The sequence below is a fragment of the Heptranchias perlo genome, chromosome 17 (assembly GCF_035084215.1).
Source record: "Heptranchias perlo isolate sHepPer1 chromosome 17, sHepPer1.hap1, whole genome shotgun sequence".
Classification (NCBI taxonomy): Eukaryota; Metazoa; Chordata; class Chondrichthyes; order Hexanchiformes; family Hexanchidae; genus Heptranchias; species Heptranchias perlo.
This window is the reverse complement of record NC_090341.1, coordinates 2,266,886-2,292,073: the sequence shown is the minus strand read 5'-3', so window position 1 is coordinate 2,292,073 and position 25,188 is coordinate 2,266,886. Positions and strand designations below refer to the sequence as shown.

Genomic DNA, 25,188 nt, shown 5'->3' with positions numbered 1-25,188 from the left:
ATTAATCCTGGCTCATTACACAGGACCAGGTCCAAGGTTGCTTTCCCCCTTGTAGGATCAGTTACATACTGCTCAAGAAATCCATCCCTAATACACTCAATAAACTCTTCCTCAAGGCTGCCCTGCCCAATTTGATTTGTCCAGTTAATATGATAGTTAAAATCCCCCATAATTATAGCTGTTCCCTTATTACATGCCCTGACTATTTCCTGATTAATACTTCTTCCAGCAGAGTTGCAACTATTAGGAGGCCTATATACTACGCCCACTAGTGTTTTTTTCCCCTTATTATTCCTTATCTCTACCCAAACTGTTTCATTATCCTGATCCTTTGTCCCAATATCATTTCTCTGTATTACAGTGATTCCTTCCTTTACTAACATAGCCACCCCACCTCCCCTTCCTTCCTGCCTGTCCTTCCTGATTGTTAAATAACCTGGCATATTTAATTCCCAGTCGTTGTCACCCTGCAGCCATGTTTCTGTAATGGCCACAAGATCATACCCATACGCAGTTATTTGTGCCGTTAACTCGTCCATTTTGTTACGAATGCTACGTGCATTCAGATAAAGAACTTTCAAATATGTTTTGTGACACTTAGTTCCTGCTTTTTCCTTTTTTAACACTTTACCTTTTACTCCATACCTTCTGTCCCTTCCTGACACGCTTTCCTCTGTCTCCCTGCTCAGGTTCCCAACCCCCTGCCACAGCTTTGATGCTGGGTTAATCGCCTTATGCCTTCTAGTTTTTATTTTTTCTGTCGTGCCTAAAGTACACTTTCTTTCCACTGCTCTATGCTTTTCCCTTTCACTTGTTCTTGAACAACTGTTTGTACTATTTGTATTATAGATTTCCCCTGGGTCTTCCCCTCTCTTGCTGCTCTCAATTTTATTCCCTTCTGACTCCCCGCTCAGGTTCCCATCCCCCTGCCACTCTAGTTTGAACCTTCCCCAACAGCACTAGCGAACACCCCCGCGAGGACATTGGTCCCAGTCCTGCTCGGGTGTAACCCGTCACGCTTGTACAGGTCCCACCTTCCCCAGAACCGGTCCCAATGTCCCAGGAATCTAAATCCCTCCCTCCTACACCATCTCTGCAGCCACGCATTCATCCTGTCTATTCTCCTGTTCCTATACTCACTAGCACGTGGCACCGGTAGTAATCCTGAGATCACTACCTTTGAAGTCCTGCTTTTTAATTTATCTCCTAACTCCTTAAATTCACCTTGCAGGACCTCATCCCTTTTTTTACCTATGTCGTTGGTACCAATATGGACCACGACTACTGGCTGTTCACCCTCCCCCTCCAGAATGCCCTGCAGCCGCTCCGTGACATCCTTGACCCTAGCACCAGGGAGGCAACATACCATCCTGGAGTCACGTTTGCGGCCGCAGAAACGCCTATCTGTTCCCCTTACAATCGAATCCCCTATCACTATAGCCCTGCCACTCTTCTTCCTCCCCTCCTGTGCAGCAGAGCCACCCATGGTGCCCCAAACCTGGCTCTTGCTGCTTTCCCCTGATAAGCCATCTCCCCCAACAGTATCTAAAGCAGAATATCTGTTTGAGAGGGAGATGGCCCCAGGGGACTCCTGCTCTACCTGTTTAGTCCTTTTACTCTGCCTGGCGGTCACCCATTTCCTTTCTGCCTGCGTACTCTTTACCTGCGGTGTGACCACCTCACTGAACGTGCTATCCACGATGGTCTCAGCATCGCGGATGCTCCACAGTGAGTCCACCCGCAGCTCCAGCTCCGAAAGACGGTTAGCCAGTAGCTGCAGCTGGACACACTTCCTGCACACATGGTCGCCAGGGACACTGGTAGTGTCCATGACTTCCCACATAGTGCAGGAGGAGCATATCACGGGTGCGAGGTCTGCTGCCATGACTTGCCCTTAGACTCTCCGACTCTCCTCCCGCTCTAGGTCTCTCCTTTTATACTGTGCTCATCTCTCGGACTCTCCTGCCTCACCTGTGACGTCGCACAGTAGTTGTCTCTTTTTGCAGGTCTGCTGCTGCTTTTTATTCCCCAATCTCCGACTTCTACTCTCAGGTCCACTGCCGCTCTGGGGAAAAAGGATTGCGTGGATCAGAAAACAGGCACAGACTAATTTCCAACTTCCGCAGGTCCCCAAGGTCTCGGAAGCATGTTTACACTTACCATTTATCTCAGCTGAAGTATTGTGGCCAATTCTGGGCACCACACTTTAGGATGGATGTCAAGGCCTTGGAGTGGGTGCAGAAGAGATTTAACAGAATAGTACCGGCGATGAGGGACTTCAGTTACGTGTGGAAATTGGAGAAGCTGGGATTGTTCTCCTTCAAGCAGAGAAGATTAATGGGAAATTTAATAGAGGTGTTCAAAATTATGAGGACACAGACTTAAGATAATTGGCAAAACAGCCAGAGGTGAGGTGAGGAGAATTTTTTACGCAGCGAGTTGTGATGATCTGGATTTCACTGTCTGAAAGGGTAGTGGAAGCAGATTCAATCATAACTTTCAAAAGGGAAAAGGAGAAATTTGCAGGGCTATGGGGAAAGAGCAGGGGGGAGTGGGACTAATAGCTGTTTCACAGATATAATGGGCCGAATGGTCTCCATCTGTGCTGTATTATTCTATGGTTATCTGCCTGTTGTGAGACTGTGTGATTCAATGGACTAACTCTCTCTCTTTCTCTGCTCCCCAGCCTGTGGCTGTAATCGGGAGGGATCGAACAACATGTTCTGTGACCAGATCAGTGGGCAGTGCCAGTGCCGGCCGGGAGCCTTCGGCAGCCAGTGCAGTAAGTGCCAGCCCGGCCACTGGGGCTTCCCGAACTGCCAAGCGTGCCGGTGCAATGGGCACACGGAGGGGTGCGACCAGCGGACGGGAGCTTGCCTTAACTGCCGAAGCAACACCGTGGGGCAAAACTGCGAGAGGTGAGATCACAATCAAACCAAGTCATCTCCTTGTAACACGGATGAGCTTTGTACAGCATGGGTGCTGAGGGCATGGGACGTGATTTATATCCATTGAATCATTGAGGTTTCCAACACAGGAGTGGGCCGTTCATCCCATCGTCGCCATGCCACCTCTTTGCTAGCGCAATCCCAAAATAATCCCTCTGCTCCACTCTCTCCCCATAGTTCCGTATCAATCCCAAATGAATCCCACTGCCCTGTTCTCTCCTGATAGCCTTGTATCAATCCCAAACTAAACCCACTGAGCTGCCCTCTACCCATGGTCCTGTATTTTACTCTGGTTCAAATATTTATCCAAAAGTCTCTGCCTCAACCACTCTCTATAGCAAATCATTCTCGCCGGAAATCCACTGTGAGTTAGGACACTGGTTCCAGCCTCGCTTTCCTATGTGTCGGGTCCTTGTGTCTGTGTGTTTTTTCCCCTTTCCCTTGTTCTGTTCCTTCTCAAATACTCTCGATCTGTGATATCTTTTAGTTCTGGAGACAGGTCTAATATCTGAGACCTCAACGGCTCGTATTTTATTGACTTACCCATCCTTGACTTTCCCTCTGGTCGGTCCCTTGTCCAGCGGAATAACTGATGGAGCAGCGTCGTATTGGAGTGTTACTGCAGCAGGAATAAGGGAGAACCTGCAGAATCGACTCATGGCACAGAAGGAGACCGTTCGGACCATTGAGCCTGTGCTACTGCTAGCTTGTCAATTGGAACTATCTGCTCTAAACCCATTTTTCTGTAGACTTTTCTATTCTTTTCAAATCCTTATCCAATTCCATTTTAAATTATATTACAGTCCCTGCCTCCATACTCCTGTGCTGTAAACCATTCCCTGTTCTAATAACCCTCTGTGTGAACAAACAATTTTTCTAATTATTTATGTAGTAGAATCATAGAATGGTTACAGCACAGGAGGTCATTCGGCCCATCGAGCCTGTGCCGGCTCTTTGTAAGAGCGATCCAGTTGGTCCCATTCCCCCGCTCTTTCCCTGTAGCTCTGCAAATTTTTTCCCTTCAAGTATTTATCCAATTCCTTTTTGAAAGCCACGATTGAATCTGCTTCCACCGCCCTTTCAGGCAGCGCATTCCAGATCATAACAACTCGCTGCTTAAAAAAGCTTTTCCTTATGTCGCCTCTGGCTCTTTTGCCGATCACCTTAAATCTGTGTCCTCTGGTTACCGACCCATCTTCACTGGAAACAGTTTCTCCTTATTTACTCTGTCAAAACCGTTCATGATTTTGAACACCTCTATCAAATCTCCCCTTAACCTTCTCTGTTTGAAGGAGAACAATCCCAGCTTCTCCAGTCTATCCACGTAACTAAAGTCGCTCATCCCTGGAACCATTCTAGTAAATCTTTTCTGCACCCTCTCTAAGACCTTCACATCCTTCCTAAAGTGCGGTGCCCGGAACTGGACACAATACTCCAGTTGTGACCAAACCAGTGTTTTATAAAGGTTCATCATGACTTCCTTGCTTTTCTACTCTGTGCCTCTATTTATAAAGCCCAGGATCCCATTGGCTTTTTTAATCGCTTTCTCAACCTGTTCTGCCACCTCCAAAGATTCGTGCACATATACCACCACGCCCCCGCCCCCAGGTCTCTCTGTTCCTGCACCCCCTTTAGAATTGCACCATTTAGTTTATATTGCCTCTCCTCGTTCTTCCTGCCAAAATGTATCACTTCGTACTTTTCTGCGTTAAATTTCATCTGCCACATGTCCGCCCATTCCACCAGCCTGTCTATATCCTCTTGAAGTCTATCACTATCCTTCTCACTGTTTACTACACTTCCAAGTTTTGTGTCATCTGCAAATTTTAAAATTGTGCCCTGTGCACCTAAGTCCAAGTCATTAATATATATCAAAAAAAGCAGTGGTCCTAGTACCGACCCCTGGGGAACACCATTGTACACCTCCCTCCAGTCCGAAAAACAACCGTTCATCACTACTCTCTGTTACCTGTCACTTATTCAATTTCGTATCCATGATACCACTGCCCCTTTTATTCTATCAACCTCAATTTTGCTGACAAGCCTATTATGTGGCACTTTATCAAACGCCTTTTGAAAGTCCATATACACAACATCAACCGCACTGCGCTCATCAACCTTCTCTGTTACCTCATCAAGAAACTCAATCAAGTTAGTTAAACACGATTTGCCTTTAACAAATCTTTGCTGGCTTTCCTTTTATAATCCACACTTGTCGAAGTGACTGTTAATTTTGACCCGGATTATCGTTTCTAAAAGCTTCCCCACCACTGAGGTTAAACTGACTGGCCAGTAGTTGCTGGGTTTATCCTTACACCCTTTTTTGAACAAGGATGTAACATTTGCAATTCTCCAGTCCTCTGGCACCACCCCCATTTCTAAGGAGGATTGGAAGATTATGGCCAGTACCTCGCAATTTCCATCCTTACTTCCCTCAGCAACCTAGGATGCATCCCATCCGGACCGGGTGACTTACTCACTTTAGAAAAGCTAGCCTTTCTAGTACCACCTCTTTATCAATTAGCCCATCCAGTATCTTAAATACCTCCTCTTTTGCTGTGACTTTGGCAGCATCTTCTTCCTTGGTAAAGACAGATGCAAAGTATTCATTTAGTACCTGAGCCATGCCCTCTGCCTCCATGAGTAGATCTCCTTTTTGTTCCCTAATAAGCCCCACCTCTTCTTACTACCCGTTTACTATTTATATGGCTATAGAAGACTTTTGAATTCCCTTTTATGTTAGCCACCAGTCTATTCTCATACTCTCTTTTGCCCCTCTTATTTCCTTTTCCACTTCTCCTCTGTACTTTCTATATTCAGCCTGGTTCTCACTTGTATTATCAACCTGACATCTGTCATACGTCCCCTTTTTCTGTTTCATCTTACTCTCTATCTCTTTTGTCATCCAGGGAGCTCTGGCTTTGGTTGCCCTACCTGTCCCCCTTGTGGGAACGTACCTAGACTGTACCTGAACCGTCTCCTCTTTAAAGGCCACCCATTGTTCAAATTGATTCCAATTTACCCAGGACAGATCCATTCTCAACCCACTGAAATTGGCCCTCCTCCAATTAAGTATTTTTACTCTAGATTGCTCCTTGTCCTTTTCCATAACTAATCTAAACCTTATGATACTATGATCGCTGTTCCCTAAATGTTCCCCCACTGACACTTGCTCCACTTGACCCACCTCATTCCCCAGAACCAGATCCAGCAATGCCTCCTTCCTCGTTGGGCTGGAAACGTACTGATCGAGAAAGTTCTCCTGAACACACTTCTAAAATTCCTCCCCCTCTTTGCCCTTTACTATTACTATCCCAGTCTATTTTAGGATAGTAAACAGTGAGGAGGAAAGTAACAGGACATAGACTGGTGAAATGGGAAGACACATGGCAGATGAAATTTAATGCAGAAAAGTGCAAAGTGATACATTGTGGTAGGCAATATAAACCAAACGGTACAATTTTAAAGGAGGTGCAGGAACAGAGAGGCCTAGGGGTGTACATACACAAGTCTTTGAAGGTGCTAGGACTAGTTGAGAAGGCTGTTATAAAAGTATATTGGATCCTTGGTTTTATTAATAGAGGCATAGATTACAAAAGCAAAGAAGTTATGCTAAACCTTTATAAATCACTGGTTAGGCCTCAGCTGGAGTATTGTGTCCAATTCTGGGCAACACATTTCAGGAAGGATGTCAAGGCCTTAGACAGGGTGCAGGGGTTGATTTACTGGAATGGTACCAAGGTTGAAGGACTTCAGTTATGTGGAGACTGGAGAAGCTGGGATTGTTCTCCTTAGAGCACAGAAGGTTAAGAGGAGATTTGATTGATGTGTTCAAAATGATGAAGGGTTTTGATGGAGTAAATAAGGAGAAACTGTTTCCAGTGGCAGAAGGGTCAGTAACCAGAGGAAAGAGATTTAAGGAAATTGGCAAAAGAACCAGAGGCGAAATTTTTTACACTCTTTCAAAGAGCCGGCACAAGCCGATGGACCGAATGGCCTCCTTCTGTGCTGTATGATTCTATGTACATTGTTAAGTGAATTACAGAAATATAAAGAATTACAACATGTCTTATTCTTTTTTTTTTGAAAAATCAAAGAATTAAGGTAAAAACCTTGTAATCAAGTGAGCTTTCTAATTTTGGAATGGGAAAAGTTTAAGTGCTTACATTAATTTTTTTAAAGTATCTACATCGAGTTACATCAAAACTACTGGCCTATGCCGGTGTTTATGCTCCGCACGAGCCTCCTCCCTACTTCATCTCACCCTATCAGCATATCCTTCTATTCCTTTCTCCCTTGTGTTTATTCAGCTTCCCCTTAAATGTATCTACACTATTCGCCTCAACTACTCCTTGTGGTAGCAAGTTCCACATTCTCACCACTCTCTGGGTGGAGAAGTTTCTCCTGAATTGCCTATTGGATTTATTAGTGACTATTTTATATTTATGACCTCTAGTTTTGGTCTCCCCCACAAGTGGAAACATTTTCTCTACCTCTATCCTATGTCTACCCTATCAAACCCTTTCATTATCTTAAAGACTTCTATCAGGTCACCCCTCAGTCTTCTCCTTTCTAGAGAAAAGAGCCCCAGCCTGTTCAGCCTTTCCTGATAAGTATACCCTCTCAGTTCTGGTATCATCCTTGTGAATCTTTTTTGCACCCTCTCCAATGCCTCTAAATCCTTTTTATAATATGGAGACCAGAACTGCTCACAATACTCAAGTGTGGTATAACCAAGGTTCTATACAAGTTTAACATAACTTCTTTGCTTTTCAATTCTACCCCTCCAGAAATGAACCCCAGTGCTTGATTTGCCATTTTTATGCCCTGAGTCGGTTATCTTTGGGAGGAGGGCTATTACTGGATCTCGGAAAAGTTGTGGTGGGGGGGGGGGGGGGAATGTGGGGACAGTGCGGGGGGGGGGGGGGGAAACGGGTGGTCCCATTTCTGTGCTGGAAACGTATTGTAGCTTTACAATTTTTCTCCACCCCCCCCCCCCCCCCCACAATTCTTGCCAAACAGATGTGCTGCCGGTTACTATGGAAACCCTGTGCTGGGTTCGGGGGAGCAGTGCCGCCCTTGCCCGTGTCCCGGAGGCCCCGGCAGTGGCCGACATTTTGCCACCTCGTGCTATCAGGATGCCAGGACAAGACAGGTGGTGTGTAACTGCGAGCAGGGATACGCAGGTAGGACAATGCGAGGGAGCATGCTCTGGGTGCAGGGTCCCCTTCTCCCCTCTGTTACTCTTTGGAAACGTGTTCTGGTGATACTTGAAGACGCAGATGGGGAGAGATAGTGAATAAAAGCAGGCCGGTCCATTGGCCGTGCTTCTCACTGAGGGGTTCATAGAAAGGTGTACCCCTCAGTTCAGACAACTGGTGATCTAGGAGCAGCACTAAGTTTGCAGAGAATGAAGTCCTTCATGAAGGGGAGATGAAGGACCAAGATTTTACAGAAAGTTACATTTTATGGAATGAACATTCCTGGGTTTTTTTCTATCCTTTCCTTTCCTCTCACTCCATCTTTTATTCCTCTCTATCTCACAATCCACCTTTTTCCGTCTCTCTCCCTCCATCTCATTTTTCTTTTCTATCCTTCTTTCTTTCTCTCACACCCTCTGTCCATTTCCCCTCAGTGCCTCCTTTCTCCATCCCTCCATCCTTCCTCATTTCACACTCTACTTCCTTCTTCATCTTCACCTCCTTTCTCTCTGTCTCCCTCCTTCATTCTGTCTTTCTAGACCCATGGGTGTTGACCTGTCCCCTCACTCCCTCCTTACAGCTTATAATCAGGACCTGACAGTATATTGCTGGGCAATGCCGTAGGTGGGATATTTGGTTAGGATTGTTTGGATGTGAGCATAGCAGACCAAACAAAACTACTTTGATAATGTGAGTCAGTGTTTGTGGAAATGTACCCGAGTGAGAGTCAGTCTGTGGAACTGTACCCTAGTGAGCGTCAGTGTTTGTGGAACTGTCCCCCAGTGAGAGTCAGTCTGTGGAACTGTACCCTAGTGAGCGTCAGTGTTTGTGGAACTGTACTCCAGTGAGAGTCAGTGTCTGTGGAACTGTACCTAAGTGAGAGTCATAAGAACATAAGAAACAGGAGCAGGAGTAGGCCTTACGGCCCCTCGAGCCTGCCCCGCATTCAATAAGATCATGGCTGATCTTCAACCTCAACTCCACTTTACTGCCCGATCCCCTTGTCCCTTGATTCCCCTACAGTCCAAAAACCAATCAATCTCTACCCCAGAGGAGCTGTGGATGTTCAACGACTGAGTGAAGAAATTTCTCCTCATCTCAGCCCTAAATGTCCGACTCCTTATCTTGAGACTATGCCTCCTAGTTCTAGACTCTCCAGCCCTGTCAAGCCCTCTCAGAATCTTATATGTTTCAATGAGATCACCTCTCATTCTTCTAAACTCCAGAGCATAGTCAGTGTCTGTGGAACTGTGCCCCGGTGAGAGTCAGTGTCCGTGGAACTATCCCCCAGTGAGAGTCAGTGCCCGTGGAACTGTCCCCCAGTGAGAGTCAGTGCCCGTGGAACTGTCCCCCAGTGAGGGTCAGTGCCCGTGGAACTGTCCCCCAGTGAGAGTCAGTGCCCGTGGAACTGTCCCCCACCGAGAGTCAGTGCCTGTGGAACTGTCCCCCAGTGAGAGTCAGTGCCCGTGGAACTGTCCCCCAGTGAGAGTCAGTGCCCGTGGAACTGTCCCCCAGTGAGAGTCAGTGCCCGTGGAACTGTCCCCCAGTGAATGTCAGGATAGAGGGAGAAAATTAGAACTTATTTTGTCGTTCTGTGTATTATTCTCTAATCTCCCTTCCCTCCTTCCACCCCTTTCCAGTCTCCTGCCTTAATTTATCCTTGTAACCTTTCTCACACCCAGGGGTGGTTAAGAGGTCCAGTGGAGGGCACCGTAAGTAATTGTTCTTCTTGCGCTGCTCGTAACGCCATGCATGGCTTGCCCGCTCGTGTGGTGATCTCTCCTCTCACTGCTGTTGTAGATTTCAGCATTAACAAGGAAGACATTTGTTGTTGGCTCCTGTTATAATGTGAAACTTCATGGAAGAAAGACTTGCATTTATATCGCGCCTTTCACAAACACAGGACGTTCCAAATTGCTTTACAGCCAATGAAGTACTTTTAAAGTTTTAGTCACTGTTGTTTTGTCGGAAACGCAGCAGCCAATTTTTGCACAGCAAGATCCCACAAACAGCAATGTTTGGTGGGTTCAGAGAGGAAGGTTGGCCTTGGACATTGGGGAGAACTACCCTGCTCTTCTTTGAATATTGGCCGTGGAATCTTTTACATCCACCTGAGAAGGCAGAAGCGGCCTCAGTTTAACATCTCTTCCAAAAGACCCCATTTTCTGGCAGTACAGCACTCCCTCAGTACTGATATTGGGAGGGTCAGCCTAGATTATGTGCTCAAGTCTCTGGAGTGGGACTTGAACCCACGACTTTCTGACTCAGAGGCAAGAGTTCTACCCACTGAGCCACAGCTGAAACTTTAATTTGAGCTTTGATCTTTGATCTCTCATCTCTCATTTACCCAAAAGCAGCCATGTTTGAAACTGATCAACAGGGAGTGTTCTGGGAGTGTAACAGGAATCTTTGGCTTGCAAACAAAACTTTTATGGACAGGCTGAGGTAGTGTATTGATAAACTAAAAAGCTAAACATTTACTTATCATTTTCTGATAGGAATTGGCACATTAGTTTTCCTGTGGTTTTTGAAAAAAAGCGTAACAAGACTTTAACTAATTCAAATACCTAATATAATGTTACGTGTGACTTTTTATATTGTATTTTATTTTTATTTATCATCTCAATCTGCACCTATTCTTGTAATCCCCAATCCCATTCCCAGTTAATTGTCCAGGTCCTGCTTACACTTTCCGGAAAGCTTATTTATTTCCCAAAGTTTTGGCCAGTAATTGAACTTGCTGAGCCTTGACTCTGGTTACCAGTATTAACTAGCTGGCCAGCTCAGACACCAGCTCCTGGTGATTATACAGAAACGAGTGCTCTGCCAACAGTGACTTGTTCACAGGCAGGGGTCCAAGTTTAACCCTTGAGTGGAATCACAGATGAGCTTGATGCTGCTGAGAACCTTCACTTGGTAAAATGATGTGGTTTTGTCCAAAGGTGGAAAAATGAAACTTCTATTCAGTCAAAATATTTCTCCAAATACTAAATGTTAATTTGTTAGTTCCTTTCAGGAGAAAATGGAAGAAATTATTGTTCGGGTTACTGAACTAATAATCCAGAGAGCGTGAGTTCAAATCCCACCATGGACAATTCGAGGATTTGATTTCAGTTTTAAAAATCTGGAAATAAAAAGCTGGTGTCAGTAAAAGTGACCATGAAGACGATGGATTGTCCTTAAAAACCCATCTGGTTCACTAATGTCCCTTTAAGGAAGGAAACCTGCCGTCCTTACCCGGTCTGGGCCTATATGTGACTCCAGTCCCACACTGACGTGGTTGACTCTTAACTGCCCTCCGAAGTGGCCCAGCAAGCCCCTCAATTATGTCAAAAACCTGCAACCAGCGGTTTGAGAAGAAGGCCCACCACCACCTTCTCAAGGCAGCTAGCGATGGGCAATAAATGCCGGCCTTGCCACATCCTGGGAATGAATTTTTTCCAAATTGGAGATAAATGAAGAATCAAGAAAAAGGTTAAATCCTCTTTCTCCTTTTTGTTGACAGGTTCCCGATGTGAAGAATGTGCACCTGGTTACTACGGTAACCCCCTGCAACCTGGCGGCAGGTGTCTGCCCTGCCAGTGCCACAACAATATTGACGTCAGCGATCCTCAGTCATGTGACCGACAGACGGGTCAGTGCCTGAAGTGCCTGTACAACACGGAGGGGACTCGGTGCGAGCGCTGCAGGCTGGGTTACTATGGCGACCCGTCCCGTCGCAGCTGCAGAAGTAAATTGGACATTTTTTAATATATATACATATAATATAATGGCCCAGAATTTGCTGCCTAAAGTAACAGTGAATTTAATGGCGCTCGTCATTATTAGTGTGTAAATCATCCAGCAACTTGTGGCGAAGAAGAGATACCCCGTGAGTCGTGAATGCCTCAACTTGCTGCCCGATTTGCCCCGCTCCGCTGTTAACCTTGCCTTGAACCTCCCCGTCAGTTTCATGAAATTGCTGCATTTGCGCATTAATGCTCCATTAAACTCGCCCCAGAAAGTTAGGGCTGGAAATTAACAACGAAAGTACCTTTTTAATGAGGAGATCTATGTTCCTGCAATGCCACTCAACCTCTCTGGCCCAGAAAGGGAACAACTGAAACTGGAGTTTCATTCCAGCAGATAATGAATTGTTAAGAGATTTTTAAAATTTTCCTTTCTGTCTTTTTTTTCTCTCTCTCTTAATCCAATCTTTCTTTCCCTCTATTTCTCTTTCTGTTTCTGATTTGACTCTAATTCACCCGATTTCCTTCTCCGTCGTTCATGTTTCTTTCTCAATCCTTACATTTCATTGGTTAAGAGGATAGACTGTTGGTCCCGTCGTTCACTGAGGTCCCAGATGCCCCATTTCCCTCGCCGCCCCGTTATCAGCTCGCGCTTCCAGCAAGTTATGGCGCAAAACATTTTCAAGCTGAAGGTTGCGGGTAAACATCTAATGAGGCAACCCAGCAAAATCTAGGCCAGTGTATTTGTGACGTGTGACAAATTATAAAATGTAAGCTTTCTGGTTGGTTCGAAATGGGATAATTAATTGAAGATCGTCTTCAACCTCATTGCTTTTTGCTAAATACTGTTTTTGTTGCTTGGCACAGAGTGTACGTGTAATCACCTGGGCACTGGGAGCAACCAGTGCTCATCAAGGGATGAGTGTGCGTGCGATCGGATCACAGGACAGTGCGCCTGTCTGCCCAACGTGATTGGTCAGAACTGCGATCGCTGTGCCCCAAACTACTGGAACCTGGACAGTGGGTCAGGGTGTGTGCCCTGCAGGTGTGCAAATATCAACGCCTTCACCTCCACCTGTAACGAGGTGAGTCAGGAACAGAAATCATACAGTTTACAGCAGAAATGTAAACCTGAGCGGGCGAGACTGAGTTGGTAGACCACGGCTGCAGTAATGTCCTCTCTGTTCTGGAAGGAATGAAGCTGTCCCCTTGGTTTCTTGTCTGATGCCCCAGGTCTACCCCTGAGTCAGAAGGTCATGGATTCAATGCCCCACTCCAGAGACTCGAGGACATAATCCAGGACGACACTCCCGGTGCAGTACTGAGGGAGGGCTGCACTATCAGAGGTGCTGTCTTTCGGATGTGATACTAAACCGAGGCCCCCTGTGTGTTGAGGTGAATGCAAACGATTTGAGGAGCAAAGGAGTTCTCCCAATGTCCTGGCCAATATTTATCCTTCAACCAGCAAAGATCTCCTGTCTCTCTGGCAGAAAATGAGTCATTGTCCGACTTCACATTCCCAGTAGGGCATGAATATGGGAATTCCATTGAGAATGGTTGGATCGGGCTGTGCGTGCCCGAATCTTCGACCTACGTGGTCCTCACCGGGACTGCAAATATAGTGTGGTTCACACCAATCATGGAGCATGAAGGGAAGATCAGAAAGGGGGGAGTCACACCTGACTAATTCCCTGGCTGCTGTCTTGTGGCTGGTTAAAGGGGGACATTGTGGCAGTGGAGTGCTGTCTGTATACCTGTCCTCACCTGTAGAGAGGACAAGCCAGGCAGAGAAAGGAAAAGGGGGAAAAAAAATAGAAAAAAGGCCCTCGAATCTTCATGCACAGTAAAAAATAAAATCTGACAAACTGGGACGGAATGATTTGAAATGTACGGAGCTGTTGGTTTTTCTCGGATTTATTGGTGTTTTCTTTTCCTTTGCAGTTCACTGGTCAGTGTCAATGCCGCCCTGGGTTCGGGGGTCAGTCTTGCACGGACTGTCAGGAGAATTATTGGGGTGATCCCAATGTGCAGTGTCGAGGTGAGCAACTGGTCTCAGCACTGATTCTACAGAGAGAGATTATCATCAAGGGCTCAAGCTGCAAGTCCTCTCTTCGCTTATTTTAATTTTAAAAAGTACTTGAGTGTACTGCTAACATAGTGTCAGCCGTGGCTCAGTAAGTAGCACTCTCACCTCTGAGTGAGAAGGTCATGAGTTCAAGTCCCACTCCAGAGACTTGAGCACAAAATCCAGGCTAACACTCCCAGTGCTGCACTGTCTGAGGGTCAGTACTGAGGCAGCGCTGCACTGTCTGAGGGTCAGTACTGAGGCAGCGCTGTATTGTCGGAGGTGCCGTCTTTTGGATGAGACGTTAAACCGAGGCCCTGTTTGCCCCCTCAGGTGGATGTAAAAGATCCCACGGCACTATTTCGAAGAAGAGCAGGGGAGTTCTGGCCAATATATATCCCTCAACCAACATCACCAGAAACAGATTATTTGATCATTATCTCATTGCTGTTTGTGGGATCTTGCTGTACGTAAATTGATTGCCACATTTCCTACAACAGTGACTACACTTCAGACTACACTCCCATCCTTCCTTCCTTCCTTTCTTTCTTTCCTTCTTCCTTCTGTTCTCTTTTCCTTCCTTCTGTTCTCTTTTCCTTCCTTCCTTTCTTTTCTTTCTTTCTTCCTTCTGTTCTTTCTTTCTTCCTTCTGTTCTTTCTTTCTTCCTTCTGTTCTTTCTTTCTTCCTTCTGTTCTTTTCTTTCTTTCTTCCTTCCGTTCTTTCTTTCTTCCTGAGCCTCTACTCCCGTTTCCTCTCCCTTCCCCAGGTGCCGTTAAGAGGGAAATTGGCCCTTTCCTGTCCTATTAGTGATTTTGTTGTTAATGTTTCCTTTTCGCTCTCCCAGTGTGTGACTGCGACCAGCGGGGCATCAAAACCAATCAATGCGACCGGGCCAGCGGGCACTGCGTGTGCCGCCAAGGGGTGTCCGGGGTGCGCTGCGACAAGTGCGCCCGTGGGTTCTCGGGACAGTTCCCGGACTGCCATCCCTGCCACCGATGTTTCGGGGACTGGGACCGCATCGTACAGGATCTGGCGGCTCAGACCAGGCATCTGGTGGAACGAGCCGGTGAGATCCAGCTAACCGGAGTCAGCGGCCTGTACCAGAGCAACTTCCGAGACCTGGAGGAGAAGTTGTTGCAGGCGCAGAGGATCGTAAACGCGCGGAACGCAACTGCTGTAGCAGTGGCTGACCTCATGAACCTGATAAGTGATCTGCGGTGAGTGGCTCGTTCCCTGCGTGGTCTGAGCTGAATATTCCTCATCCCTTCAGGGATTTTGAATCGAAGTTATGAGGAAATGTTCAGACTGTTCGGCAGGTCCTCTTTCGAACATCCGAAGTTCAGATAATTCTCGTGTAATAAATTTAAATATCCCAGGCTACACAACAACGGAGGATAGTTGTTTCAATGGTAAATAAGGGTTCGGGGGGTGAGCAGGTGAGTGGAGTTAGAATGGGTGGAATTAAAGGGTACGGGGAGTAAGCAGGAGAGCTGGGTTAGAATGGGTGGGATATTAAAGGATATGGGGAGTGAGCAGGAGAGTGGGATTAGAATTGGTGATATTTGTATGAGAGGCCATTTAAATGGTGTGCTGTACACAGCCTTGGAACTTGAAACCTTGATGGCAGTGGATGCAGAGAACATTTAAATAAACGCACAAAAATCTGTGGGAAATAGTACAGCAGTTGTGTGGGGACTCTACCAGTTAAGGGTTTGCCAAATATTTCTCCCTAAATTGGATGGATGACAACCAATTGCCTCGTTATAGTCAGTCACTCAATTATAACCAGGCCATTGCCGAATCAGGATGCTGCTGTTGTGTATCTGCACAGGTCTAGCTTCTGCACCCCTAGATTTCTATTTCTGCACCTGTATCTGCACCTCTAGATCATGTGTACCTGCGCCCCGAGATCTGTGTACCTGCGCCCCGAGATCTGTGTATATGCCCCTTTTAGATCAGTAAATCCTCACCCCAACATCTCTCTGTTCCTCCACTTGAGAATTTTACCGTTTATGGTATATTTCTATTCTCTGTTCTTTTTCCCAAAGTATACCCCTTCACATTGATCCATGTTGGACAGTGTTTGTCATCTATTTCCTGCTCTCTTGGCCTCTTTCTATTCTGGATGCATCTATGTTCTTCCTCACAATTTGCCATGTCTCTAGTTTGGTATCTTGTGCAAATTTAGATGGTGAGTGTTTCGGGTAGCCATCCTTTGCTAATCTGAGACTGAAAGCCAAGTATTAAATTTTTCCACAGGGACAAAATTACTGGGACCACGGACATCTTGAATGGTCTGGAAGATGTTCTAACTGCAGTGCAAAACCAGAACAGCGGTGCCAATGTTGAGCTGAGTAACCTGGAGCGCGAAGCTCGAGCTCTGAACCTCTCTACCAAGGAGCTGGCCCGACAGCTTGACATACTGAAACACTCCAACTTCCTAGGTACACATGTGTCCCGTTTCACCCATAGTGTTGGTTCACTGATGCCTCAGTGACTGTAAGGTGTGTTACCAAACAAAATTACATCAGGAAGGTCCACAGTTTGGAGCTCTGGTCTGAGGGGTAATCTAATCGAGATGTTTAAAATGATAAAGGGATTTTTTAGGGTAGATCGAGAGAAACTATTTCCTCTGGTGGGGGAATCCAGAACAAGGGGACATAATAAAATTACAGCTAGGCCATTTAGGAGGGAAATCAGGGAGCACTTTTTCAAACAAAGGGTAGTAAATATCTGAATTCCTCTCCCCTCAAAAGGCTGTGGATGCTGGGGGACAATTGGAGCTTTCAAGACTGAGATCACTGGATTTTTGTTAGTTAAGGGTATCAAGGAATATGGAACAAAGGCGGTAAATGGAGTTGAGGTACAGATCAGCCATGATCTAGTTGGACTATAACCTGGTGTTGTAAGATTCCTTACATGATCTAATTGAATGGCGCAACTGGCTCGAGGGGCCTACTCCTGTTCCTATGGTCTGCTGAGTTAAGATGATCTTATCTGGGGCACTAGTAGGAGCACTGCGATTAGTTTCACCAGCCCTGAGCTAGCGAAGAGAAAATAAGCTGAAGTTCCTACTCCTGATTGGTATCCAGTGACCCTCTAATGGAATATGTATAAAATAAGTTTTATGCTGTGAGTTTATAACTTCCAGGAACTGGCTTGACGCTACCCCAAACTCATTTCACTCTCCACCAATGGAGAAGATTTTCATCAAGGCAAATGCCCTCTTCAAAAGGTCAATGAGCTGGCATCCCGGGTTCTACCCTACATAGACTTCAACTCCTCCATAAGTCTGCTGCCCGAATGCTAACCTCTGATATCCTGACCTTACCTAGCTCCACTGACCCCTGGTTTGAAATTTCTCATCCTTGTTCACAAGTCTGTCCACGACCTTGCTCCACTCCACCACTGTAATCTCCTCCAGCCCTAAGTCCCTGCTCACATTTTCCGCCCGTCTGACTGTAATTGACTGCGATCCCCAACCCATACACCACCGCCCCCCCCCACCCCCAAACAAGTTCCACCTGCAGCCATCATGGTCTGGTGTCTGGAATTCTCTTACTCAACCCCTCCATCTTGCTACATCACTGCCACCTTCAAAAGACTCCTCAAAATCTGCCTCTTCAACTGTGACTTCAGTCACCTCTCCTAACTCTTCTACTATTTCCTGCTAGTTGTCCAATCACCTCTGGGGAGGGCCTTGGGTGTTTCATTACATTAAAGGCAGTTTACAAATCCAAGCTGCTGTTGCTAACCGACTCTCCTACCCAATCCTCCTGAAACCCCATTTTGAAAGTCATATCTGATTGCCAGTCTGTTATACTGGTGGTTTGGGTCTTGGGTGTTTGAGGTATTCCACAGAATTATACAGGATTTACACCACAGAAACAGGCCATTCCACCCAATTTGACTATGCTGGTGGTTACGCTCCACACAAGCTTCCTACCACCTTACATCCGCTCACCCTATCAGCATATCCTTTTATTCCCTTCTCCCTCACATACTTATTTAGCTTCTCTTTTAAGGCATCTATGCTATTCGCCTCAACTACTCCATGTGGTAGCAAGTTCCTCATTCTAACTACTCTCTGAGTAAAGATGTTAATCCTTAATTCTTTATTGGATCTTATATTTATGGCCCCTAGTTTTAGACTCCCCACAAGTGGAAACATCTGCTCTACATCTATCCTATCAAACAGCTTCATAATTTTAAAGACCTCTATCAGGTCACCCCTCAGCCTTTTTTCTGGAGAAAAAAGTCCCAGCCTTTTCAATCTTTCCTGATAGGCATAACCTCTCTCTTCCAGTTTCATCCTGGTAAATCTTTTTTGCACCTTCTCTAGTGCCTCGATATCCTTTTTATAATATGGAGACCAGAACTGTGCACAGTAATCCAAATGTGGTCTAACCAAGGTTCTATACAGGCTTAACATAATTTCCCTGCTTTTGAATTCTATTCCCCTAGAAATGACCCCCAGTGCTTGGTTTGCACTTTTTATGGCCTTGTTAACCTGCGTCGCTACTTTGTGATTTATGTGTCTGTAACCCCAGATCCCTTTGCTCCTCTACTCCATTTAGCCTCTTATTGAATGATAGGTGGTCAGTCCACAGTGACATTGTTTCCTCTCACCAGGTGCTTATGACAGCATACGCAGCTCTTACGACCAGTCGTGCCAGGCAGAGAAGACGGTAAATGGCTCTACTGTGACTTTCCCCAGTATTGTCAGTGAATCTGCCCGCACCCGTCACAAGACAGAGCTGTTGATGAGAATGAGGAAGGATGACTTCAATCGGAAGAATGCCGCCAACAGGCGTGCCCTCAATGACTTGGCTGCCAAAGTACAAACGTTGAACCTGAAGAACATTAATGAAAAGGTTAGTTGGGACTGGTTCTTTGCTTCCTGCACAAACCCAAAGAAGTTGTTGGAAGTCTTGAAATGGGATTTAACATTTTCAATAGTAAAGAAAAATAGACTTGCATTTATATAGCGCCTTGCACAACCTCAGGACGTCCCAAAGCACTTTACAGCCAATGAAGTACTTTTGAGCGTAGTCACTATTGTAATATAGGAAACGTAGCAGCCAATTTGTGCACAGCAAGATCCCACAAACAGCAATGTGATAATGACCAGATAATCTGTTTTAGTGATGTTGGTTGAGGGATAAATATTGGCCAGGACACCAGGGAGAACTCACTTGCTCTTCTTCGAAATAGTGGCCGTGAGATCTTTTACATCTACCTGAGAGGGCAGACGGGGCCTCGGTTTAACGTCTCATCCGAAAGACGGCACCTCCAGCAGTGCAGCACTCCCTCAGTACTGACACCGGGAGTGTCAGCCTGGATTATGTGCTTAAGTCTAGAATTTTGGTTACTCAATCTCAGTCCTGAATTGTGGGAAATGGTTGACCTGAAGCCAGGAATCCCCTAGATGGGGGGGAAGGGCAAGTAAATATCAGACAAGTGCTGCCCAATTGTGATTTAGGAGCAGCTCAAATTTTAAAAATCATTCGTGGGATGTGGGCGTTGCTGGCAAGACCGGCATTTATTGCCCATCCCTAGTTGCCCCTTGAGAAGGTGGTGCTGGGCCGTCTTCTTGAACCGCTGCAGTCCGTTTGGTGAAGGTGCTCCCACAGTGCTGTTAGATCAGGAGTTCCAGGTTTTTGACCCAGCGATGATGAAGGTATGGCCAATATATGTCCAAGTCGGGATGGTGTGTGACTCGGACAGGAACTTGAAGATGATGGTGTTCCCATGCACCTGGTGCCCTTGCCCTTCTAGGTGGTGGAGGTTGGGCGTTTGGAAGGTCAATATTTCCCCTCCTTTTCTATACTCTTTAGGCTGCGAGAGGCAATTGCATGGTCCGGACTGGAGGGGAGCAGTAAACTGGAGGAGAAATGGTTTCAAAGGCAGGTAAATGTACAAAGAGTTTAACCAGTAGTAACTGTGTTTAGAAATCCACCTGTCCTGATTGGGGGGACTGTGAGCATTGTTCCAGACTATGGTCGAGTGCCTGTGGAATGTTCTTGCATTCAATTTCATAATTCTTATAAAATTGATGCCAATAATTGATGTGCATTGCAGGTGTGTGGTGCTCCTGGAGATTTACCTTGCGTGGACAGCCCGTGTGGCGGGGCTGGATGTTTTGAAGACGATGGCACCAGGCACTGTGGGGGCCTGAACTGTAATGGTGCAGTTGCAGTGGCCGACACTTCCCTCGATCGAGCCCAACAATCGGAAGAGGAGCTCCAGAGAGCGATGAATGAGGTGGAGGAGCTGTTTCGGAAGGTGAGCACTGCGAGGATCACAAATCTTGGATGCGACAGACTTTATTTTGGTTTTTTAACATCAAGTTTCACCAGAGTAGTGCACCTTATCCTGCCACAGGTCACTCCAATATCCGAGAAAGCACATTTGCTTCAAATTCCAGCAAATGGCATTGGAAGTTGAGAAGTTGGTGCAACGAAACTGGTTCTTTCCTTCTGCCCCTGTGAAATGCCATGGGACATTTTTCTACGTTTTAGGCGCTGTATAAATTCAAGTTGTTGTTGTCCGTTGATTTTTTAAAATAATTACAGGGGTGGCAATCCGGAAGCGTTGCCATTATTTTTTGGGCGCAGTGATGACCGATCTAGTGGTGGGACATCCCATGTCCAATCTGTGCGACCGTTCGGGCCGCCGCTAAATTCACGGTGCCCATTTTTTCAGGTGTCCCTGGTGGCCAGCTGCCTAAAACAGGGGTTTGGTCCCTTGCGTATGTGAATGAGCGGCCTGACGCCTGTTTCAGGTCCCCTTCGCCAAAACTGGTTGGTGATGAGTGGAGGAGGATCCAGGGCCTGTTACGCTTGGGTTCTTCAGCTGCCGTCAATGAAAGGTAAGTTTATATATTTTTTTAAAATTCAGAAATCGTTGCTGGGGATCCAGGAGGACCAGGAGCGCTCCCCTGATTCCACAGCACTTGCGATCATCCCTACCCTGGTGCCGCTCACCCCTCTCTTCCGGAACTTACCTTCGTGCCGCTGCCGGTGAGGCAAGGGGCCCAACATTCACCTTTAGAAAACAGGTGAGCTGCCTGCGGACGCGCGACAGGCACCGGCAGCTCACCTACATAATGATAATGAGGTCTGAGGACCAATTTCGGGCCGGCCTCAGGCCTTCAGGCAAGGACAGAGTGTTGGAGTGCCACTGGTTATCGACCCAAAAACCATAACCAATTTCTATCTCGCAGGTCAATTGTTGTTTCTCATTGGTTTATTTATTTTGAGTTTGCAGGTTGCTCTGGCTAAGGTAAAGGCAAATATAGCGAAGCAGAAAGCCCAAATGACTCTGGACAAAGCAAATGACGCCAAGGATCGAATTAATCGCTCAAACAAAGAGCTGCGTGACCTCATCAAGCAGATCCGAGACTTCCTTACACGTAAGAACAGAGCGGTTACCTCACATGAGAACATAATAGGAGCAGGAGTAGGCCATTCGGCCCCTCGAGCCTGCTCCGCCAATCAATAAGATCATGGCTGATTTTCTATCTCAACTTCACTTTCCCACCCAATCCCCATAATCCTTGATTCCCCTACAGTCCAAAAATCTATCCCTCTCAGCCTTGAATATACTTGTAAACAATTTTACAACACCAAGTTATAGTCCAGCAATTTTATTTTAAATTCACAAGCTTTCGGAGGCTACCTCCTTCGTCAGGTGAACGATGTGAAAACCTGACGAAGGAGGTAGCCTCCGAAAGCTTGTGAATTTAAAATAAAATTGCTGGACTATAACTTGGTGTTGTAAAATTGTTTACAATTGTCAACCCCAGTCCATCACCGGCATCTCCACATCTTGAATATACTTAATGACTGAGCATCCACAGCCCTCCGGGGTAGAGAATTCCAAAGATTCACAACCCTCTGAGTGAAGAAATTCCTCCTCATCTCAGTCCTAAATGTCCGACTCCTTATCCTGAGACTATGCCCCCCCAGTTCTAGACGCACCAGGGGAAACAGCCTCTCAGCATCTACCCTGCCAAGCCCTCTTAGAATCTTGTATGTTTCAATGAGATCACCTCTCATACTTCTGAACTCCAGAATATAGGCCCATTCTACTCAATCTCTCCTCATAGGACAACCCTCCTGTAAATGGTCACGGTTAGAATCCGCCAATTGCAACACGTGAAATAGATTTATATCAACACATGGTGTTGTAAAGAGCTACACTGTAATGCAGCCCCTGAGCATGGGACACGTTAATGTTTAGAGTTGCGACTGATCCAAGGCTGGGTCACCAATGTCCGACTTTGGATACAAAACTGGCTTAGTGGCAGAAGGCAGAGGGTGATGGTCGAAGGTTGTTTTTGTGACTGGAAGCCTGTGGCCAGTGGGGTACCACAGGGATCGGTGCTGGGTCCCTTGCTGTTTGTGGTCTACATTAATGACTTGGATATGAATGTAAAAGGTATGATCAGTAAGTTCGCTGATGATACAAAGATTGGTAGGGTGGTAAATAGCGAGGAGGATAGCCTCAGTCTGCAGGACGATATAGATGGGTTGGTCAGATGGGCGGAACAGTGGCAAATGGAATTTAACCCGGAAAAGTGCGAGGTGATGCACTTTGGAGGGACTAACAAGGCAAGGGAATACACAATGAATGGGAGGACCCTAGGCAAGACAGAGGGTCAGAGGGATCTTGGTGTGCAAGTTCACAGATCCCTGAAGGCGGCGGAACAGGTAGATAAGGTGGTAAAGAAGGCATATGGGATACTTGCCTTTATTAGCCGAGGCATAGAATATAAGAGCAAGGAGGTTATGATGGAGCTGTATAAAACACTGGTTAGGCCACAGCTGGAGTACTGTGTGCAGTTCTGGTCGCCACACTACAGGAAGGATGTGATCGCTTTGGAGAGGGTGCAGAGGAGTTTCACCAGGATGTTACCAGGGCTGGAGCGCTTCAGCTATGAAGAGAGACTGGGAAGATTGGGTTTGTTTTCCTTGGAGCAGAGGAGGCTGAGGGGGGACATGATTGAGGTGTACAAAATTATGAGGGGCACAGATAGGATGGATACTAAGGAGCTTTTTCCCTTCGTTGAGGGTTCTATAACAAGGGGACATAGATTCAAGGTAAAAGGCGGGAGGTTTAGAGGGGATTTGAGAAAGAACTTTTTCACCCAGAGGGTGGTTGGAGTCTGGAACTCACTGTCTGAAAGGGTTGTGGAGGCAGGAACCCTCACAACATTCAAGAAGCATTTGGATGAGCACTTGAAATGCCATAGCATACAAGGCTACGGACCAAATGCTGGAATATGGGATTAGAGTAGACAGGGCTGATGGCCGGCGCGGACACGATGGGCCGAAGGGCCTCTATCCGTGCTGTATAACTCTATGACTCTATGACAGGGAAGGGAATCGGCCACCCCCATCTGGTCTGGCCTACACATGACTCCAGTCTCACACTACTACTTGACTCAATGTCCTCAGGGCGACTAGGGTTGGTCAAGGCTGCCTTGCCAGTGTTGCCCACATCTCAAGAACAAATTTTAATAAATTTGGGATTGTCTCCAGCAGTTTGCTGAAGACCATAAAGTGATTGAGGCCAACGCCTTGTGTTTTTTTAACCCTTCTCCGTACAGAGGAGGGTGCCGACCCTGACAGCATCGAGATGGTGGCCAGTCGAGTTCTGGAGCTCTCGATTCCTGCCTCCCCTCAGCAAATCCGCTACCTTGCAGAGGAGATCAAAGACAAGGTCAACAGTTTGTCTAATGTGGATACCATCTTGGATCAGACCGCCGATGACGTGAGGAAAGCGGAGCAACTCCTTCAGGACGCAAGAAGGGCACGGTATGTTCACGGCAGTAACAGTCCCTGCGCATGTTCTGCATCCACCTGTCTCAATACAACTTGGGAAAACAACTGCAAGAAGTCAATTTGGTTTCTAATTCCTGCCCCTGACTGTATTGGAGCACCACACCCTCCCAGAGTGTGGTGATGCAAGGTTCTGCCCTCACATCTCTCCCGCACACACATGCATGTACTCACACATCCGCATGTACATGTATACATGCACTTACACACACACACACAAATACACTCACAAATACTCTCGCTCTCTCATGCATACTGTCATATACACTATCACACATTCTCTGACACAAACACGCATTCTCATACTCACTGATACTCCCACACTCATACACACTCACTCACATTCTCACACACACACGCTTTGTCTCTCACGCTTTGTCTCACACTCTCAGACTCTCTTTCACTATCCTTCACACTCTCGTTTTCTCATTCTCTGTCCCTCACACACACACCCACTCTCCCCCCGGCGCGCACTCTCCCACTTTCCCTTTCACACACTATCTCGTTTTCTCACTCTCTTTCACTCTCTCTCCCTCACACTCTCTCACACTTTCCCTCTCACACACTATCTCGTTTTCTCACTCTCTTTCACTCTCTCTCCCTCACACTCTCTCTCCTCTCACACACACTCTCTCTCTCTCTCTCACTCTCACAAACTCTCTTTGTACTTTGCCGGAATGCTGGCGACAGTCGCTGATTCAATAAGCAGCTGGAACCTAATATTGTTCGTTTGCTGGGAATGTAAAGTGCGTTTTCTTTTTCTTTATCTGTGCAGGAGCCGGGCAGAAAATGTGAAGAACACAGCAGAGGCGGTGAAGCAAGCTCTGGAGGAGGCAGGCCGAGCTCAGCATGCTGCACAAAATGCAATCAGACGAGCAAAGGGAGACATAGAAGAGACCGATCAGACACTGAATGGGGTAAGGAAGGAGTGTTTGATCATGTGATCTTTTCTCACTACTTTTTGCCCCTTCTTAACTCCTTTGAGTTGGGCTTGGGAGGTCGGAACTGGAGGTGGTCATTCAGCCCCTCGAGCCTGTTACATAGGAACTGAAGGAGGCCATTCATAAGAACATAAGAAATAGGAACAGGCGAAGGCCATACGGCTCCTCGAGCCAGCTTCGCCATTCAATAAGATCATGGCTGATCTTCCACCTCAGTCTACTTTCCTGCCCGATCCCCATATCCCTTGATTCCCTCAGTGTCCAAATATCCATTCATCCCCTTGAGCCTGTTACAGAGGAATAGGAAAAGGCCATTCAGCTCCTTGAGCCTGTTCCGCCATTCAATTAGATCATGGTTGATCTGTACCTCAACTCCACTTACCCGCCTTTGCTCCATATCCCTTCATGTCGATCTCAGGCTTTAAAATTTCAATTGATTCTCAGCCTTTTGGGGGAGAGT

General features: G+C 46.6%; 1 protein-coding gene across 2 annotated transcripts in view; it reads left to right on the top strand.

The window, feature by feature from the left end:
- Positions 1 to 25,188, top strand: part of lamb2 (laminin, beta 2 (laminin S)) — a 127,901-nt gene that overhangs the window by 90,419 nt on the left and 12,294 nt on the right. For both annotated transcript variants that reach the window (XM_067998342.1, XM_067998343.1), the window contains 12 exons: positions 2,687 to 2,918; positions 7,971 to 8,134; positions 11,655 to 11,879; positions 12,745 to 12,962; positions 13,819 to 13,915; positions 14,787 to 15,159; positions 16,202 to 16,386; positions 18,575 to 18,816; positions 20,024 to 20,227; positions 21,212 to 21,356; positions 23,556 to 23,763; positions 24,563 to 24,704. In XM_067998342.1, the coding sequence (XP_067854443.1) occupies positions 2,687 to 2,918; positions 7,971 to 8,134; positions 11,655 to 11,879; positions 12,745 to 12,962; positions 13,819 to 13,915; positions 14,787 to 15,159; positions 16,202 to 16,386; positions 18,575 to 18,816; positions 20,024 to 20,227; positions 21,212 to 21,356; positions 23,556 to 23,763; positions 24,563 to 24,704 (2,435 nt within the window). The remainder of the gene's footprint in view (positions 1 to 2,686; positions 2,919 to 7,970; positions 8,135 to 11,654; positions 11,880 to 12,744; positions 12,963 to 13,818; positions 13,916 to 14,786; positions 15,160 to 16,201; positions 16,387 to 18,574; positions 18,817 to 20,023; positions 20,228 to 21,211; positions 21,357 to 23,555; positions 23,764 to 24,562; positions 24,705 to 25,188) is intronic.